At 37.8% G+C, this 20,505-nt stretch overlaps 1 protein-coding gene across 1 annotated transcript in view; it reads right to left on the reverse strand.

The window, feature by feature from the left end:
- The window catches only part of PREX2 (phosphatidylinositol-3,4,5-trisphosphate dependent Rac exchange factor 2), a 223,257-nt gene that overhangs the window by 93,961 nt on the left and 108,791 nt on the right, over positions 1-20,505 (reverse strand). Inside the window, exons 19-25 of the mRNA XM_024572341.4 lie at positions 17,444-17,529; positions 12,668-12,804; positions 9,977-10,094; positions 7,454-7,638; positions 5,192-5,353; positions 1,882-2,101; positions 1,135-1,342 (exon numbers count right to left, since the gene is read on the reverse strand). Coding sequence (XP_024428109.2) covers positions 1,135-1,342; positions 1,882-2,101; positions 5,192-5,353; positions 7,454-7,638; positions 9,977-10,094; positions 12,668-12,804; positions 17,444-17,529 — 1,116 coding nt within the window. The remainder of the gene's footprint in view (positions 1-1,134; positions 1,343-1,881; positions 2,102-5,191; positions 5,354-7,453; positions 7,639-9,976; positions 10,095-12,667; positions 12,805-17,443; positions 17,530-20,505) is intronic.

A 20,505-nucleotide genomic window follows, 5' to 3' on the forward strand; every position in this document is an offset into this window, starting at 1 on the left:
AAATCAGAGGTCATGTCAATTAAAACCTCATTAGTATCTAACTGCAACAAGGGCTTAGAATAAGCTCTAAATATTTTGTCGAAACTGAATTACCCACGGGAGTGTGGGAAGATGCTGGTGTGAGCAGACTATACAACAACACCTGACGGCAATGTAAATCTATAATTTCACAAACAGGTTCAATAAAAAGAGGATTAACGGTGCTTATACCATTTTCAGATTCTACCACTTTGGGGCATGTTCAATAATTTCAACCCCTCGAATGGCAAGCAAGCATGATGTCACACACTATGTTGATTGCTTTTTGTATTAATTTTAATCACTGTCACCACAAGCTTGTCATGTGTTATTATTATTCGTCCTGTTGTATACATGAGACACTGTGCTACCCTACATGTTGTTTTGACCACACAGAGCTGCCTTGACTAGATATGACACATAATCACACACCAGGATGTGGCAAATGGCACTGCAGGGCTCAGGCAATTCTCCAACTGTCAAACTCTTCAATAAGATTCAGAGTTGATTTTTTTCAGAAAAGTTATGATTAACTTCCTTTGTCTTACTTGGTAAAATCTTTCAAATTACTGGCACAGCTATTTGGGTTACTGCTTGTTGGACCACTAATTCAATCCGAAGTGAAAAAAAGTGTTGGTCATTGGTCCAAAGGACACGATGTTTTGGATTTACTCATTTAAGAAGTATAAGGGTTTGTCAGAGTTCACGTTTCTCCTACACACCTACCTGTGCATGCACACCAAACTCTGTGCCTGCTCTGTAAAGGCTACATCTGCAAAACCCTCGCACACCGTTCATACTCTTTCAACTGTATTTTTCAATTTAATATACTCACACTAAAACTTACTTAGTGTTTGCCTTACAATAAAATTTTTTCATTCTCTTCCCTGGTATTTAAAGCTTTCTTAAAATATATGTGTATATATACATATATATGTGTATATGTGTGTGTATACATATATATTTGCCATGTTTTATCATTTCTCAGTTCTTAGAAAGAAGAGGATCTCTATGGCTAGCAAAAGCCTCCTCCACTTCCAAAAACTAAAGAGAGGGATAAATGTCCGAAAGTCTCATTCTCTACAGCTACATTTAAAAATAAAGAAAGAAACGTACTCATCTATTTGACATACACACATCTCCACCTCTTTCAGTGCGGTCTGAAGTTTGCCCAGCAGTTTCTGATAGATATCTTGGGTTTCCAGGTCTTCTTCTTTTAACAGATGCCGGAGCCCGTGCCCGTCCTGCTGTGACAGAGACAAGCCTGAGGGGGCCGCCATGGTTGTGATGGTGTGCTGAATGTACACCATAGGGCTCAGCTTCCCTGAGGAGGTAAAATCATTCCACAGTGGTAGTTACTGCCTTTAACTTACACTCACAACGCAGGGCAATTCATTTGAGAGGGCCACGCTTACATCCGATAAAATGCCAACCCAATACTGAATTTCACTGAGGAGTTAAAACGCATGGGAAATTGCGATTCAAGGGGAGGAATGCAGCTCGATGCCACATCCTGCTGAGGAGGTGGGAATTACATTATGCGTCTGCATTTTTCTCATATAACAGAGTCATTTCAGATTAATGGTTTTCACAGCAAAATGAGCTTGTGCCTATCATGTGTAAGAAAGGCAAGAACAGTCATTCTTCTGAAAAGAAAAATAAAATAATAAAAAGGCATGCCCCATTTTCATTCTGTAAATGCTTATACATAATTATCCAAATGACCATAGTAAAGAATCTTTCTTTACAAAAGCTCAGACTTGTTTACACCCCGGAAATCTATCCAGTGTGAGGGACGTGGGAACAATTATGATTGATGAAATTACTTTTCATGATCTGGCCAAGTTTCAAAAGCTAACATACCTTGCTCAGATTTGTTTTCTTTATCGTGAGAATTGTGCCTCCTGTTATCCAGCTGAACACCAAACGCACTCCCCAGGGAGGTCGATGTTTTAGGGTAAGAAACTTCCATCACATTGACATGGCAGTTGGTAGGGCAGAAGTCACTGCTGTGCAGTGGAGATATTTTAGATTTGGCTTGTTTAAAGGTGGGCCAGGCTCTGTTCTTCAGTACACGAGAAAACTGTAAATGAAGAAATACACAGCCATTGAACACAGTGATAACTCAAACGCTTCATTCCCATCATCCACAGCAAAATCAAAAGAAAATTAAATCATGTCAAATGGAACAAGCGAAATAAATGATAAGTTGTTAGAATTTGTTATTTTAAAATTCACGCATTTTAATAAAGCAAAGCAATATGGGCAGCAAATACATATAATTCTTTTGAAACTCTGATTGCAAGGTAGGTGCTAAAAGAAATTAGGTGACCAATGTCACTTCCTAGGATTCAAATGCACAGACTCCTAACAGCTGAGAGAGTCTGAGAGAGAAATCAGTGTCCTGGGACACCAGTAGAGGGAGGGTCTCTATCTTTAAAGTGAGGCCAGGTGGCAGAATAGGGTAGCTGTCAGGTCAAGGGCAGAAGAAGATAGGATTATTCCAAATACTGTCAGAGAGCCAATCCAAACCTGAGCAGGTGAGACAGCAAGGTGTGGTGCGTTTGACCCAGAATGGCAGGATGACAGACAGAACCAATTGTACTTCCCACACCTTCAGTTAATCACTGGTGAGCACTTGGGTCAGGATCAGCCTGAGGACTGGAGTGGACTCTGCTTTTATGCCATTGAGAATAAAGTGATACTCAAAGATTTACACGACTTCTAAGATAGCCTCTCCACCGCTTAAAACCTTGCAACCCAAATCCATCCAATCCTTGCCATGTTCCCTACAACCGCCCGAAGTCTAATCACACCTAGCTCATATATCTTACAAGCTCTCTTCCCCTGCTCCCTGCGCTCCTTCTGGTCTTCACTCAGTTCCTCTCACACACCATCTTCTCTCGCTTTGTACACACTAGTCAGGGTGCCTAGAATGTTCTCCTCCCCTCATTGCCAAACTTACTCCTATGCATTTTTAAGTTCCATGAAATCATCAAGGGGCCCTTCAAAGATCTGGTCTAGGTTCAGAATCTCTGGTTATGTGCTAGCTTATAGCAACTGTAACCCCCCTTATAATTACAGATAATTTGCTGATCTCTATCTCCCATAGCATATGGTAAACTCCAGGAGCGCAAGGCTGGTATCTGTCTTGTGCACGGTGCCTGGCCATCTCCTAAAGTTGAACGGGATCCCAGTTTCTAAAACAAACGAAGCAACAAGGGCCACCAGCTACTCGTGTTGTAGTTATGTTGTCCCAGTACCTGAAGCAATGCTGGGTGAGTCACAGTCTTTTTATCATTCTTAGTACAATAAGGGATTAAATCAGCTCTATGCTCTCTTTTGCTCAAAAACTATAATCGGAGCCTATCTATTTATTTTACTAGTAGAATAGTAATTCTGGCATTGAAAAGGATAAAAATAGATACTAGTTACTGCTAACTTTTATAGGTAAAGTTCAAGAAAAAAGATATGATATCAAAAATCACATCTTGAAAATACCTGCTCAGCATTAGAATATGAACTATCTTACATGTACATTAAATTGTGTTTTCACGTTTAATATACATATAATTACATGTCAGAAGCTATATAGCTGAGTGAACTTCTAGGACATAGTAGGACTTAAGTGGAAATGGACTGAAATGCAGGATACTTATTAAAATAGTTACTAATGAATTCAGTAATAATGCAAACTTCAGTCAGAAGTTCTTTCCCACTGCAGAGGAGGCCAAAAATCTCAGATAAAACTCCCATGGCACACAGAAGGGCTCACATCAATTTTATAATATATTGATATTATGCCAAAGCATCTACCGTAGTAGGCAGTTATGCTTCTCTTGTCTTCTTTCATTTTAACCAACATCCATTCGTTCAAAACTATGACAAGAAGCATCTATTTCAGATCCTGTGCTAAATGCTAGAATTACAGCTCTTGCGCGCCTGGAGTTCATGCTCTTGTGGGGAACACAAGTAAACACAATGTAATATTGTGGCTACAGACAACAATTATTTTATTATACATACAGTGACAACAGCGGGTGAGCTTTGGCAAAATACAGGTCATTGGTGACCTAAAAAAGAGCCATTTCAGTTACACAGAGGGGACCGGAGCCCGACTTGACTGAGCTGAGAAGGAAAGGCGAGGGAGACAGCAGGTGCAGAAAGCCCACGTAGGCAGCTCTTTTCAGGACAAAGGTCAAAGAAATGGAAGTGTAGGCAGAGAGGAATATGGGGTTCAAGGGAAATATTTATTTTTTTAATATAGATGATAAGAAGGTGTATTTGTATAGTGACAGTAATAATTAACTATTGGAAGTGGAACTTCAGGTTTTTAATGCTAGCTAATTCATGCATTATTGACCATGACAACACATTTAAATCCGATTATAGTGACTTGGTTAAAAGTCAAAAATAATGCAAAGGTCATTCGGCTTGTCATTCAGTGAAAGCTTTCTCAAAGAGGCTTTCTCTAGCCACCCCCCACCTCACCCCCACATCGAAAGTTACCATCTGGGCACTTCCCACCATAGCTCCCCATCTTGACTTCCTCATAAATGTTTGCTCTTTACATTTCCTCTTTTCAACATCTGAATACCCGCTTTGAGGATATTTGTTTACTTCTTTGCTGCTCGCCCACTCGCACATAAGCACCACGAGAGGAAAGATCTTCTGTCTTTTGCTGCCATATTCCTGGGCCCAAGGACAGTGCTTGGCATATTAAAGGTGCTCAATAAAAGGTATCAAATAAATGAAAAAGTTGATCAATTTAAAACAGCCAATGTTCCATGTACACTCTGAGTAAGGTCTCTGACCCCTCTGTTGAGAGAAAAGGAGAACTATAGTGTAATTTTAAAAGTCGACTTCAAAATTGAGTGGCCAGGATTCAAAGCCCAACTCTATCTTTTGCTAGTAGGTAACATAATTCTTTAAGCCTCAGTTATTATATTTGGAAAATGTGGAATAATGCCCTGGTTTACAGGTTTGCAAAGATCAAATGAGGTAATAGATTTATAGGCATTTTAAAAACTTTTAAAATGTTGTATAAATGTTATCATTTCAATAAATTGGTACATAAATAAGTAACTAAAATATCAGGAATTGAATTAAATTTGATGGTTAAATAATAATTTTAATAACAATTATATGTAAAATACATACATAGAACTTTTACCTTTTTATAACTGGATATTCTCTGACATATGTGCTCAACTTTTTCACTGCAAATGGCACTGAATTTACTCTGAAGGTCAGTGGGAATCACTTCATTTAAAGAGTTGAGGCTGGTGCAGTTTTGTACAAAATGTTCATCGCTTTTAGCCAGGGCTTCAAGAATCTGTAGTCGCACACACACGCACACACAAGCACACATGCGAACAGGACAGAACAAGAAAAGAAAACCTTTAAAATTAACCAAATAAAATGTTCACAATTCCACAGCACAGGTGACTGCCCCATGGTTCCCTTACAAGTGCCTAGGACTTCCGTGTTCAGGGAAGCCCTGGCAGTGAAGTGATGGGCTTGCGTGTTGGGCATCTTATGCTTTGCCCGCTGCTGGGTGTTAACAGGCTCCCTGAAGTGGACGTGTGGACTTCTCAGACTCCTTGCTGGATAAATCAGTACACTTTGATGTGGAAAAACAATACCTGTTATGTTACTCAAAACATTTTTTCTCAATTTTATAGAAAAATAAAAACTAAGGAAAAACAATACAATAGCTTCCTTACTTGCCCAAGTACACGGAGTGCATTTAACAAATGTTTGCTGAAGGAATGAATAAATGAGAAGTTCTCTTGCAACAGTAACAATCAATGCTACCTGCAGTGTCTGAGCTCTGTCTGATAAAAAGCATCCTATTACGTGTTCAATTAGTACATCTTTCTGGCTCTTTGAACCAATGGTAAGGCAGTGTGGGTGTGGGTGTGGGTGTGTGGGTGTGTGGGTGTGTGGGTGTGTGGGTGTGAACACACATGTGCTCATATAAACACATATACACCCTGGATCACTGAGAATTTCCAATGAATTGAGAATTATTTATGTGTCATATTTATATGTAGCATTTTCGATTGTTCAAAGATCACAAGGATTGATTACACCCTTAGATAACATTTTTTAAGATTTTGTGAGAAAGGTATAGATGGCATTTATCTGAACTCCCTCATCACCTCCTCTTCCATCTTGCACAATGTGGAGTATGAGTTATTTATTTAATCCATTACTTATTACGGAGTGTGAGTTACTAGTCTAGAAATGTGGGTTCCCTTTATCATCTTTGACTTTCTTTTCTTCATGTATGAAATGGAAATACTTAATAGTACTAACTTATACAGTTGTCATATACAAAATAATCCATGTAATTTTGCAAATTTGAAATAACCAGAAAATGAGATAAAATAATTACAATAACTTGATCACAAATTCTTACATGGATCCCCTTTAACAGTATAATGCAGCTGGAAAGGCATTGCATTTTAAAGTATATATTCTTTATCAATAGATACACACAGTGGTAAATGTAATCAGAATAATGGGATTTTTTTTTAAAGTTGACTTTCAGAACAGAAAACAAAAACATAAAAGAACTATATTTGAAATAGTGCATTTATATTCCTATAATTATTTTCTCCCACTAAAATTTTAAAACATACACGCTGTAAATGTTTTTTAGTCTATCTCACTACACATATATAAAACAAGAATTCAGATGAAGAAATAAAGGTAGTGGAGCTATGTCACACTGCTTACTTGCAATACCTGAATCCCCATGGGTGATACAAAACCAAACACAACACTAAAGTTCTAGCCTGTGGAGGGTCCCGTAGGAGTCTGACTGACTTCCCTTGTGGAAGGATCGTGGAGAGCAAGCACAGGATCCCCTCTCAGTCCCTCCATTATTTATACATTTGGATGAAGACTCACCTCCTTTCTCCCTGTCTTGCTACAGTCTAAGAACTAAGGATGATATTTTTACTCCTGAGAATTACATAGATGTCTGAAGATCTATGCAGAAATAATCTCTAAGCTTCATGAAATTTTATGAAATAAACTTGAGACTTGCAGAATTTGAAATGTTTTGTGATGTATTTCATGACTTCAAATACTCTTCAGAAGATTATGTACATTTAAAAAGGCACATGTGTTGTGAAAACCATGTGAAATACATACATGATGCAGAATTAACAAACAGCAAACTTACTAAATGCAGAGGAGACTTGCCAAATCAACTAACACTCCCCTGGGCCAGAGTCCCATGTAACTTAACACCGTGCTCCAAAAAATATCAATGAAAAGGAAGAGTGTACTGGGGGGAAATATAAGTCGAATGGACTGATGGCTGAAACCTACAGAACTCTTTACATTTTTTAAGGCAGGAGTGGGGCAGGGTTTCAGTTGCTTTATTTAGAACACAGTCCCTTGTTCCCAGAATCACCCTTACCTTGGCAGTGAGGCTGAAGAAACCCTTGGGCTCAATCATCTTCTCCACCACGTTGCACTTGACCCCAGCGGTGCTGTCGTACTCGTACACGACCCCGTACTCCAGGTGCACGTTATCCACTGTCAGACTCACGTGCTCCTTCTTCCCGTCGATGATGGCCATGGTGTTGAACTTGTCAATTACTTCTGGAATAAAGAAAATTTTAAATCTGCAAATTATTGCAAGGTTCCTTAGTCTTTGCAAATAATTGGAGTCTCTGAATGATTTTAAAGAGTTCTTTATAGGATGGCTAAATCTGATGTGCTAAATGAAGCATCTATCCTTGTTAACATTTTTTAAATGAACATTTTTTTAAAAGATGCTTGAGTGATCCAATTCACACCATTCTAACATGACTAGTCTTATCTTTGCATCTCCATGTTGATCTATGGACCATATGTATCCCTATTTACACCAATTTAAACATTATACACACAATTTTTAATTTTCTCATTAAAAACATGCATAAATTAAAGTCAGCCTTCTTAAAACTGCCTTAAACATTGAATGAATATTCCCTGAAGGCAGGAAAAAGTACATAAAGACATATTGAAGAAGCAGAAAGGAGATGAAATAATCATTTTTTTCAGCAGAGAGGGTTCCTGAATTCTCCCAAATAACATCTTCTGGAAAGAGCTCATTGAGGAAACTTGTCATCGTTCACTATAATAACATTTGCATATGAAATGTCTTCTTATAGGCTTTGGCCTACAACCATTCAGCTAGTAAAAAACACAAAAACACACACCTAAAATCTTAAGTAAGAAACACTAAGAAACCTAATATTAAATGTTAAATAAGTAAAAACAGATTAGTTTATTTAAAAGAATTAAGTCCTAGAACAGTGAAAGCAGCAAATATAAAATAGACAAAAGCAGAAAAGTGCTTTACCTTAAAATAACTAGGTCCCAGAAAAGTCAACTTTTCTGATGCCCAGAAATCAACTTCCAGGGCATTTCATCAACATATTCACCCTTTCACTGTGACAGCAATGAGGATTAGCAACAACTAAGTCTAAATGGGGAATAAGAGCCTCAGGGTAAGGTCCTGAGGTTCATCCTGTTTTAAGCAAATGAGAGTTGATTCATCATAACAAGCGTGCTGATCTAATGAGGTTGTATATTTCTAATGCTGTCCATGAACTGAGTGGCTCCGAACAAGTGGCCGCCTAGGAGTGGCGGGAAAACAGCATGATGTCACACATTATGTTGATTGCTTTTTGTATTAATTTTTATAATCGTTGCCAGTGTGTATAGGGAATTCTCTACCTAGGCTGGTTTAGAAGAAACTAAAGCTACACTAAAAATTTAGAGACACCCACCAAATATATGAGTGAATAGATACCAGGAAAATGGAAGAGAAGATTCAAGGGTTTCTGTTAAAAAACTTCTGAAACAGTAATTCAAGGCATTTGTCAAATGCAAAGTAATTGCCTGGGCCCCTTCCCCCTTGGCAAAGAAGCCACTGGATACAGCAATCTTCTGGTTCGCTTCACAGAGAAAACAGAATGATGGGTCCTTATCAAAAGGTCTTTCTTTCTCTCATTTTCACATTAGTTTGCCTCTTTCATTACTATCAGTGTCAGAATACAGAAGATGTTACTTGAATCAAGATATTATTTCCAGAGGAACTGTGGGCCTTCTAAACTATGGCTTCTCAAATATTAGTGTGCATTCAGATCAGATCTTATTAACACAGAGATTCTGGGTCAGCAGATCTGGGGTGGACTGAAATTCTGCATCTCTCTCTTGCTCCAGGAGCTGTTGCTGCGGCTGCTGCTGGTGGTCTGCAAACCACATTAGAGAGGGAAGTTCTACACAACATCTAAACTCAAAACAAAGAAACACATTGGGTTTAAATCCTCATTCTACCTTCCTTGTACTAGCTTGGGTAACTCCCGTAGCCTCGATTTCTATTCCTATAAAAGGAGGATGGTGATAATGGTACCATCCTTATGAGATTTTCTTTTTTGATGACTTTATGAGATAATCCATGAAAACACTTAATAAAGTGACTAACAAAATGCAGTAGTTATTACCTGTTAGCTATAAGCTATTATTACTTACTCATTTGACACGACATCTATTGCTGACAATGACTTCAGGAAGTGGCTTGAATGGGAGGAAGGGCAAAAAGGTGAAGGGGATTAGAGATACAAACTTATAGCTCTAAATTAGTCACAGGGATATATGTACAGCATAGGGAATACAGTCAATAATGTCATAATAATACTGTATGGTGATAGATAGTTACTAGACTTCTCATGGTGATCACATCGTAAGGTATATAAATTATGGCCAATCACTATGCTGGACACCTGAAACTGATATAATAGTGTATGTCAACTACACTTACAAAGAGCTTCACATTCCAGAATGAAAAAAAGAAGTGGCTTGAACATAAGAGATTTCCAATAATTGGGAGTAGGCACAGGCACGTGGAAAGAGAATACTACTATAAACAAGGAGAAAAGAAGGAACCCACCTTCCACTTTGCAGTCAAAAGCATCGCCTGCTTCATCTCCAGGGGGTTTGGAGTTAGATTTTTGAAGGTCTTCTTGAGCGCTCTCAAGGCTGTTATAAACCCATTGTATGGAATCTTGCTGGAAATGAGGAAGGAAAAAACCTCAGAGGTAGTACTCCTTCCTAAAGCACACATCCATTTTATAAACCTGCTTCAGAAGGAGAGCTGACAATCTTATTTTCCCTTTTAGTTTGAAAAAACAATAACATTTGAAAAATAAAGAAAATCAACACGAGAAACGAATAGAAAGTGGATTAAGAAGTACAAATATATAGTTACAGAATAGCCGTGGCAATGTAAAGTGCACCACAGGAAACGGAGTAGCCAAAGAACCTGTAAGCATGACCCGTGGACATGAACAATGGCGGGGGCATTGCCTGAGGGAGTGGGGGAAAGGGGAAAATTGGGACAACTGCAATAGTATAATCAATAAAATATAATTTGAAAAAAGAAAGACAATGGCAACCATTGTTATTAACAAATTGACCTTTCAAAGATTGAAATTTTATCTTCTAAAGGTATGTTTTTGCGTAAGATACATTCCCAAATGTCTTACTTAAATTCCTTAAGTATATCTTAAAATAAATTATAAATTACATTTTTAATAAATAATTGTTAAACAGTTTTCTAAAGAACCACTCATCTATAATCATACAAACTATTTAAATGCTCTCCTAACAGTCACTTGTATTTTAATACATTTAATGCTTTTTTGAATCAAACCAACAAAAAAAAGTTGGAAGAACATCTTTCATCTTATTGGGTTCTAAGTGATGTAACTATTTTTTAATCATCCCACGTCATACATCATACCATATTTTCACTGAAATAGCAGGTCCAGTCTTATTTAGCTAAGGAAAGAGATAATGGCTATCAAGTAAATGCTTTCAGGGTTATATTACTTTAAGTTTAAATTTTTCCTAGGTAAGATGATAAACTGAATTGTGCTACTGAAGTATGATATAATTTGTACCATCCATTTTTCTCCTGTATCATTAACTTCCCAATTGTGTTTAATTGTTTTATTGCTATGCATCATTAAAATGCTAGCTCCTATTTGATCATCCGAATCCATCTTGGTAACTTGCTGTGGCCTCCGATGGCCCATATCCCCCAGCATCCACACTTTTATGGTAACTCGGTAACTCCTCCCCACCCTATCCCCAGGCTTGGTCATGTGATCTGAGCTTTTCAAAGGGATATTAGAAGTATGATGTAAATAGAGAGTTACATCCCCTCTTGAAATCCAAATGCCACGCCAAAAGGAAAACCTGCTAATGACTGCAAAGGAAGGCCACACAGTGTAGTCTGGAGTGAGAGGTGGCCTGCAGCAGTGGCCTGTGGCCAGGTCAGGGCCCTCACAGGAACCAATACCGATCAGCCCGCAGAATCAAGAGAAATAATCAATCACTGCTGTTTTAGAGAAATAATCAATCACTGCTGTTTTAAGCCACCAAGTTGTGGGATAGCCCGTTTGTGGCAATGGATACCTATCAGAGCATGCTACTCATTTAGTAAATTTTTCTCTCCATTTATTGTTTTTCTTAATCATTTTATTGATCAACAACGCCTCTCCAAGAAGGCAGGCAGAAAAAAATAAAAAGGAATAAAAGTCAAATCAATTTGGTTACTTATTAAAATTCTGACGGAAGAGGAATGACTTGATAATTTCAGAAATGCCCTTTTAAAAAATTCTTTCAATAATACAGTTCAATAAATATTTATTAAACTACTTACTATCAACCAGAAGAACCTATGCATCAATGTGTGAATTCTAATTTGCTATGCTAGTTTGACCTTATTAGTAAGAAAAATTGATGAGCTATTTTCTTGTATGTTCAGTATTTTGTAGGGTACCATGCTCGAACTATAAGAAAATAGCTACTCATCTTTCTGGTTTGGACACAGTCACATTCTCAAGTCCAGAAAATAGTACTTCACTATACATGACAGAAAATACACAACACCTCTCCTTTGAAGTTTTTTGCATTTAAAACCTTTTTGCATTTAATTGAATTTTCTTTTTTAGTCCAATACTCACTTGTGCCTCATGACATAAGCTTTGTTTATACTGTAATTTTATTTCTCTATAACACTTGAAATTTGGATCAGAGGACAGTGCTGAAAATTTTAAATAATGAAAGTACATTTAGGTATTTTCTTTGCAGAGCTAAGTTCAATTGCCTAAATATATATACCCCAAATCAATTTCAGACCCCATAAAACCCACAAGTTCTGTTTTTCATGAAATTCTAAAAATGAACAATGTAAGCACTTATAATTCATATATAGAGACACAGGAAGACCATTCTATATTCTAAAGTAATTACGAGGGTCAAGAAAGCAGTTCAAAGCTTTGGGTTTTATTTTGAAAAAGTTAGCCTATTTAAAAATTCAAATAGTAATGAAAATGGAAATGCACCAGAGCACTTTTTAAACAGGTGATAACACTGCAACAATAAAGTGTAACCATTTAAGCATAATCAACTGTTACAATGCCAATAAAGCAATCATGCTGAGATTTACAACTGCTGTGCTTCAATGTGAGCCTAGGAGTGGAAACCACAAACATCTCCCGCAGGTCCTGCATTGTCCCCTGGGGTTTCTCTGCCAGTTTGGAATTAGATGGAGATAAGCGGAGAGGCAGCTCACCTTCATTGGCCTCCTGTATTTCCTGCAGGCTGTGACATGCGCGATGACGCTGGCATGCGTCTCTTTGCTGACATTGACCCCGTTGACTTTGATAATGCACTGTCCAGGGTGAAGACCGGCTGCCGCGGCCACCGTTCCTTTAAATGCAAATGAAAAAATCGCCAAAAACTAATTTTAGGAATCATATTTGTTTTTATTACATATGCAATAAGGAAAGCCATGTTAAAATATGATAAAGATCTAACTAGGGTGTTTTTGGTAAATTTGGTTCTGATAGCAATGCCCTCTCAAAAGTTTTCTGCTATTTAACAGGCCATTCGAGCTGTGATAAACAGAATAATTTTCCACCTCCCTGTAAATTAATTTGAAGGGATATTGAAAAGTAACCTTTTAATGCTAATCAGTTATTTTCCCTTTAAAATGTCTAGTCAATCTAATTTTTGAAATATGCATATATAATAGCAAAATGAGAAATCTAGAAACGTGCCTTATTTATCTTTCTTTAGTTTAAAAATCTCTAAATAAATGGTAATGGAAAAAATACAATAAAGATTAAATAAAAAATAGTATTCATTTTAATTTCTAAAAATGCCAACAATTAAAAGAAATTCTCAAGTAAAAAAATCAAGTCAATTAGCAACTACAAGTGGACTTGGCTTTGCTAAGGAAATTAACTCATGATATGTACAAAGGGTCAGGAACCAGAGAAGTGATAGAGAATAACATTAATCAGATAACATCAACTGTCCATAATTTATTTGAAGAGAAATGGACTTAAATATGGAAGTGTCATATCATACCAGGGAATTAAGATTTTCAGAACTGCCCTGGCTGGTGTGGCTCAGTGGGTTGAGTGCCGGGCCTGCAAACCACCAAAAGGTCACCATTTAGGTTTCTGGTCAGGGCACATGCCTGGGTTGCAGGCCAGGTCCCCAGTTGGAAGTGTGCGAGAGGCAAGCAATTGATGTTTCTCTTACACATCAATGTTTCTCTCCCTCTCTTTCTCTCTCCCTTCCCCCTTTCTCTAAAAAATAAATAATAAAATCTTTTAAAAATATTCAGAGTCTTCCAATCATTATTATTTGGTATTCTGAGCAAATCAACATTTACAAAGCACCATTAACAAAAACAATCAATACAATTAATACAAATTACTATAAAACTTACAAGTATGTTAAAAGAGCCTTTCTTTATAAGCAATTTCTCCCATGGAAGAATTAGTAAACATCTAGAAGGGCATTGTGGATAGTCAAGAATTGTCTTCTCACTAAAATTCACTCCCAGAAATATTAAGTGCCTTTTGTGGATTGAACTGATTTTTGGTGGAGTTAGGGACATTCCCCATAGGAAGAACAGCCTGAAAATAGGCACTGAGCTGAGAAATAACATGGACATTTGGGAACATGTAAGCAGTTGAGAGTGTGAACTTAGAACAGAAAGAAATATTGGAGAGCAGAGCAGAGTCAAGTTGTGAGGCCCGAGGTGCTTTGTGTGAGATCCTCAGAGTCTGAACCTAACAATCTACAGTAGAGGAAAAACATTTAAGAATTTTGAGCTGCAAAGTGACAGGATCTGATCCCCAGGTGATATGTCTGGCCCCTGAGTGGGCCGAGTGTCAATGGAGTGTGAGAGGATAATACTGAGTGTTAAGGTGCCCAAGGGCCATTACGTGTATAATAAACAATTAGATCTAGGCTACAGAACTCAGGAAAGAGGTCTGGGCTGGAAATAGGAATGTAGAAATGCTCCGCAAAGAGGATAAAAAAGATTGCTTATGGAGAACAAGAAGGCAGAGAAGGGAGGAGGATGCCAACAGTTTAGAACTCAGTAGATTAAAAGAGCAGGCAGAGGAGGAGTAGAAGTAAAGTCTGAAAATTACCATCTCAGGAATCAAGAGATGAATGGTTTACACAAACGGTAGTTGTCACTTTAAACAAATGGCAGAAAAAGCTCAACCAAGATAAGGATTATCAATATCCATTATATTTCCCAGTGAAATCCACGAAGACAAATTTTGGAGTCATGGGTGAGAGGGGGGAGGAGATGTCTACAGCACTGGGTTAAAGTTCAAATAGGAAGTGAGGAAGGACAGGTGAAAGAAAATCTTGGACAGTATTTCAGGAAGTTCGTCTATGATAAAAATAAAAGTTATTACAGCATTAGTCTACAGCTGAGCTTCTCAATCTTTGTCATGCAGACATATCACCTGGGGATCTGATTCAAATGCAGATTCTGACTCAGTGTGTCCTGAATGGGGCCTAAGATTCTGCATTTCTAACCAGCTCCCTGGTGGTGCCAATACTGTCGGTCTGTAGATCACATTTTGAGTAGCAAGGATCTAGAGAAGAACATAAAGGAGAGGTTTTGTGTTTGTGTTCTAGTTTAAGATGGTTTTGTTTCTTTGTTTATTTTAGAAGGAAAGAACTGATCCTATACTATAATAATCCAATGAAGAGAAAAGATTGAAAATTATGGAAAGGGGGCTCTGACAGTTCAACACTCCAGAGGAGGATCGAAGGGATGGGATCCAGAACGTCTGTGGAGAGATTAACCTTGAACTCCAGACAAGAGAAAAGAAGACCTCTTCCTTTAGGATGGGAGAAAAGTTGGTGGCGACCCAGCAAGCAACACGTGTGCAAAAGGAGGGTGTGGGGCTTGGAGGGCTTCACACCTGAATTTGTCTGTGAGGTGAAAAAGGAAGTTCATCAGGGGAAACAGGTGGCAACTATGAGGAGAAAAAGAGGGAGATGAACAGAGACAGATGCAGATTGTGGAGTAGTCATACGGGCCCAGTAAAGACAAGACTGAACTGGGATGGATGACACTAATCCCAAGCCTATGAGTTTCTCCTAGCTGCTCAGGAGAACGACAAAGAAGGTGCTTAGGTTGATCTGGCCTAGATCTACCGGAAATGGAACGGCCTGGCTGCACCTGAGGAATAAGGAGGAGGGGATCTTGATGATGCAGCAAGAGTGGCTGAAGTGGCCCGTGGCGGGGATAAGGCTAGCTAAGGAAGAAGTGGAGTCCTAAGAGGTATAACGAACCAGGAGAAAAAGAGAAGGATCCGAAGAATGGAAGTACCAACTGAATTGAAAAACAATCTCAGAACATCAAAGTTGATGAGACAAAAATAAGAGATTGTCATCAGAAATCGGCATACTGGAATTTTAGATTCCAAAGGTGAAATTCCAGCGAGTGATAAACTCTAGTGGTGGCCGTGAAAAAGAACTGGCAAATGGAGGAGAAAGTCTCTTTTTCTTATGGCAAAATTACAGTGCAAAAAGAAATCACTGAATAATATCTGTTTCTTTGATATACACCTGAAAGGAAACGCACAGGAGCATTTCTTTTACTCTTCAGAAGCGAAGAGCACAGTGACCAGACGTGGGCGTGCCCTATCACACAGTTCCAAAGGGAGAACCTTTCTCTCCGGGTGATACTGTACTAGGGAAGGAGGTTCAACATGATTCGCTCAGGTTTGCACTTATTTCTAGTAGTGGTCGTGTGACTTACTCCATTTTGGTTTAGTAAAAATGAAGAAGATATTTGACATATCAAATGTCCCATTTTAGTATAAAATATATCCCATGTCAGTTTGATAATATTAATTAGTTGTTAGGAAGGTTTTATTTATTTAGTTTTTTGAAATGTTCACTAACCCGCATATTTTAAAAATCTAAGTGGAAAAAACAAGCTTTTGAAATAAGATTCATTTTTCTCATACAAACACTAATGAAAGCATATTTATAATCTAATCTAGTATGTTCTTGATAAATTTGATTCAGATAACAATGCCCTCCTAAAATTTTCCAGTCTAATGTTTGGGTGATCATCTTAACGTGCTTCACAGTTTGCATTTCTCTGTAACAAAAGTAAAGAATGTCTCTTGATGAGATAAACAAATGGCCTCTTACACTTATAGTGACTTCTTGCTACAGCCCCAAGTTATTCACTATGTTCGACAATATGAGATTTAAACAGTGATTCCCTTAAATCATCACAATGTTAGTAGAAAACTTAAAAGTACCTATAACACAAGAGTTACCAATAGCTAATTTGTCCACCAAACAAAAAGAGAATAAAATATAAACAAAGATTTTAGTCACTAAAATTATTTAATTTAAAATGCATTTTATGGTTTATAAAATGCATGGTTTATAGGAATACTTAAAGTAATCATTTACTGACAGGCTATAAAGTACACAGATCATTCTTAAACCTAAAAAGTCATGTCTTTGAATTACTAACAAAATATAATTATTTGCTGTCAGAGAAAAAGACAAATTATTTCCTTTGGCTAAATGGAAGCACAGAGCAAAGTGATTTTAGGAGGTATCATTTGCTTATAAATTTTTTTAAAGATTTTATTTATTTATTTTAAGAGAGAGAGGAAAAGAGGAAGAGAGGGAGGGAAACATCAATGTGTAGTTGACTCTCGTGTGCCCCCTACTGGGGACCTGGTTTGCAACCCCGGCATGTGCCCTGACTGGGAATCGAACCAGTGACCCTTTGGTTTGCAGACTGGCACTCAATGCACTGAGGCCCACCAGCCACCAGGGCTGCTTATAAATTTTTAACAATGATACATATGCCTTACAATTTTTAAGAATTTAAAAAATATATTATTTCAGGAATATACTACCATTGACTCAGTACTATAAAAATATGACAGAGAAAATTCATAACAATATTATTATACACATTTTAAACATAATCTTCTTTAGCAAAAAACACCAGACAGGCTGGAAAGCTGTTTACCACACAGGATGGACTCACCTCTTCCTACCGCATGCACAACAGATGGGCCATATCCCCGGATCTGGAATCCAAGCCCCTCAGCTGAATCTGGGATTTTCACTGTCCTAGAACAATCAGAAAATAAGGTAAGATGATTTTAAAATGCTACTATTGGCTAAAACAATAGTTGTCCACACTTCTATTTATTCTTTCAATACATTTGTATTGAGAGTCAACCGTGTGAAGAACATTGGGTTCAAAATCCTTGAAGGAGGCATCGTGGCGCATGTCCTTGTGAAGGCAAGTGGCAGGCACACCCTACGGATTTCCTGACTAGACGTAGTCATTGCATAGTATATTCTGAATAAGGAACAGGCCCTGGGCACAGACACACTTCACTTTGTTTTTGGTTGTTTGTTTTTTTAGAGAGAGAGAAAGGGAGGGAGGGAGGGAGGGAGGGAGAGAGAGAGAGAAAGGGAGAGAGAGAGAGGAAGGGAATCATCACTGTGAGGGAGAAACATCCATTGGTTGCCTCCTAGACACACCCCAACCAGGGACTGAACCCAAACCCACAACCTGAGTATGTGCCCTGACTGGGAATTGAACCCTAATCTTTTGTTATATGGAACAACGCTCCAACCAACTGAGCCACACAGGCCAGGGCCACACCTTGCTTTGAATCCTCATTTAATCACTTGATAGTTGGGTAACTTGAATGAACTCCTTAACTTCTCTGAGTCTGAGTTTCTAGAAAGATGATAGGTTAAAACTTACTTTGCAAGGTGTCAGTGGAAATGAAAAGAGGTACTTTTGGGAAATTGCCCTGCATTGTGCCGAGAACTATATAGGTACTTAACAAAGTGGAAGCGTTTCTCCTTAGTTTACTACTACAAAGGAGACATCAAGCACTGAGAAATTTCTTTGTTAACATTAACATAAAAGAAGCACAAAGCTAATGCATTTCTACCTGTTGGGAACTCCATCAAAAAACAACAAAGAGCTAGTTATAAAGAGCAGATGTGTCAAACACTACATCAAAGTAATTTAAGAATATGATTAACCTTAGCATTTATTTAGTGGAATTTTAAAAGAATAATATATCAAAAGGTAAACCTGCATAAGTAAAAAAAGAAATTTTCAATGAATCCACATTGAAAAGAAGATAAAGGGATGGAGAACTTGAGTAAGCTGTCATGCAAATCAGTGAGGGATGTATAGTTTGGCACTAACCAAGGAGCTACTCCAGAGAAGGAAGCCAGAAATCAGAAAATGACAATGAAAAGCAGAGAACAGGACATAAGTTGGAACCTCACAACAATATTAATGAGTCTAATAAATTGCAGAGAGCAGACAAATGAATACAATGCAATAAATGTTGATGGATAGCCCTTGATGCCCAAGAAATAAAAGTATTTTCCAAAAGCTGATGAATGAATCACAAAATAAATGCAACAGGCACATTAGAATCTCAAGCTGGGTACAGCAGTTCTTATTTGCATCTTACAAAACAGGTGTTGCAGCAGTTTAAGCAACACGGTGCCTAGAACACTTGAGCAACCCAGAGAGTGCATTTAGTCCTGCAGGCGGGGGCTGGCGCTGTAACCTAGAATGCAATGTAGGCAGGCACTCAGGCATTTGGTCATAGAAATGCACATCATCTGTTCCAGGAAACCTTGGAAGTATTACTACAAATTAGATTATATACCATGAAGTTATTTGCACATTGGTGGGATGGAGGTCACATAACTAATTTATTTATCCTTTATCCTTAATTAAATACTGTTTGGCATACATAGCTGTATCTGTGCTCTCTGAATAGCAACTTGTTATTGTCTGTCAAAAATGCACTTGAAAATAGAAGATAATTAGGGAAAGAAAGAGTAAAGACATTTTCTGAGCATGAAACAAAAAAAATACAGGTAGCTCATGTTTCTAAATATTATCAATGAAAGTTCACTTTTGCTGAAATAACTTAGAGCTTTCAGGTTACAGTGGCCTCTCAACCCTTTTTAAGCAAGGTTTTCCATCCTTCTACTATGCTACGGAAGACTGACCCTACTTTAATCCTCTGGAATATTATTATTCTCTTAATAAAATTTGTACAAAACACCATGAGATGCATTTGGTCATAATTTGGGGACTCCCTTCATAAAATGATCTTTGGAAAACCTGTTTTCCTGGTAGGAACACTATGTTGCCTATTAAAATGAAAATTAAATTTATGTGAGCAGGATGCTCTATTTCCTGCTACAAAGCCACTGAAAAATTCCTTGATATTATCTGTTGTAAAATACAGCTATATTCAACAGAAAAACTCTGTTGTATTTAACTCTCATATTTATTGCATTTTCCCCACATACAGGATACTTCATAAATCGTAAGTAGCTACTGCAAGAAAATATGAGTGATTTATAAAAATCATATACTAGAATGAAGACATGCAGGAAAGGTTATAAATTTCAAACAAATTAAAGAGAAACAGAAAAAAATAAGTACTCCATCCTCAAAACAGTTTTAAAATACAATGTAAAATATGCTCTTGATGTAATAAAGAAGCAATGGAAAGAGTGAAATGAGAGAACAGAAAAACATCGTAGATCACATCACTGGAGTACATATTATGGGCTGAACATGTCACTAAGCTCTTTACAAACCGAGATTTATTTAGTGTTCTTAGCAGCTCTGTGACATAGGCACTCTCGTCATCCCCATTTTTTATGGATGAGGATGTTGAAGCCACACAATTAGCAAGCAAGTGGTGGAAGAGGGCCTCGAACCTGGGCCAGAAATATCATTCTAGTTACTGTACAATAAACACCAAAGGAATAATCTGAAGACCTAGGTTCCAACCCTGCTCAGCTAGCAACTACTTCTAGGACTGAGGATTTACCCAGTCTACTTAGTTTTGAAGTCCTCTACCTGTTGAAATGTTTGCAATCAGCAGACCAGTATTCATAGGGTTAAATCAGGGGTTAAGGGGCCATGGGAAACCTTCATGGCCACTAATGAATGCTTAGGAATACAGTCCCTTATTCCTTTTCTATTAAATGTCCTCAAAGTGTCCAGAGGTAGCCAACTAGGTTAGCCTTACCCTAGACAGG

Source organism: Desmodus rotundus, chromosome 8, assembly GCF_022682495.2.
Source record: "Desmodus rotundus isolate HL8 chromosome 8, HLdesRot8A.1, whole genome shotgun sequence".
Taxonomy (NCBI): domain Eukaryota; kingdom Metazoa; phylum Chordata; class Mammalia; order Chiroptera; family Phyllostomidae; genus Desmodus; species Desmodus rotundus.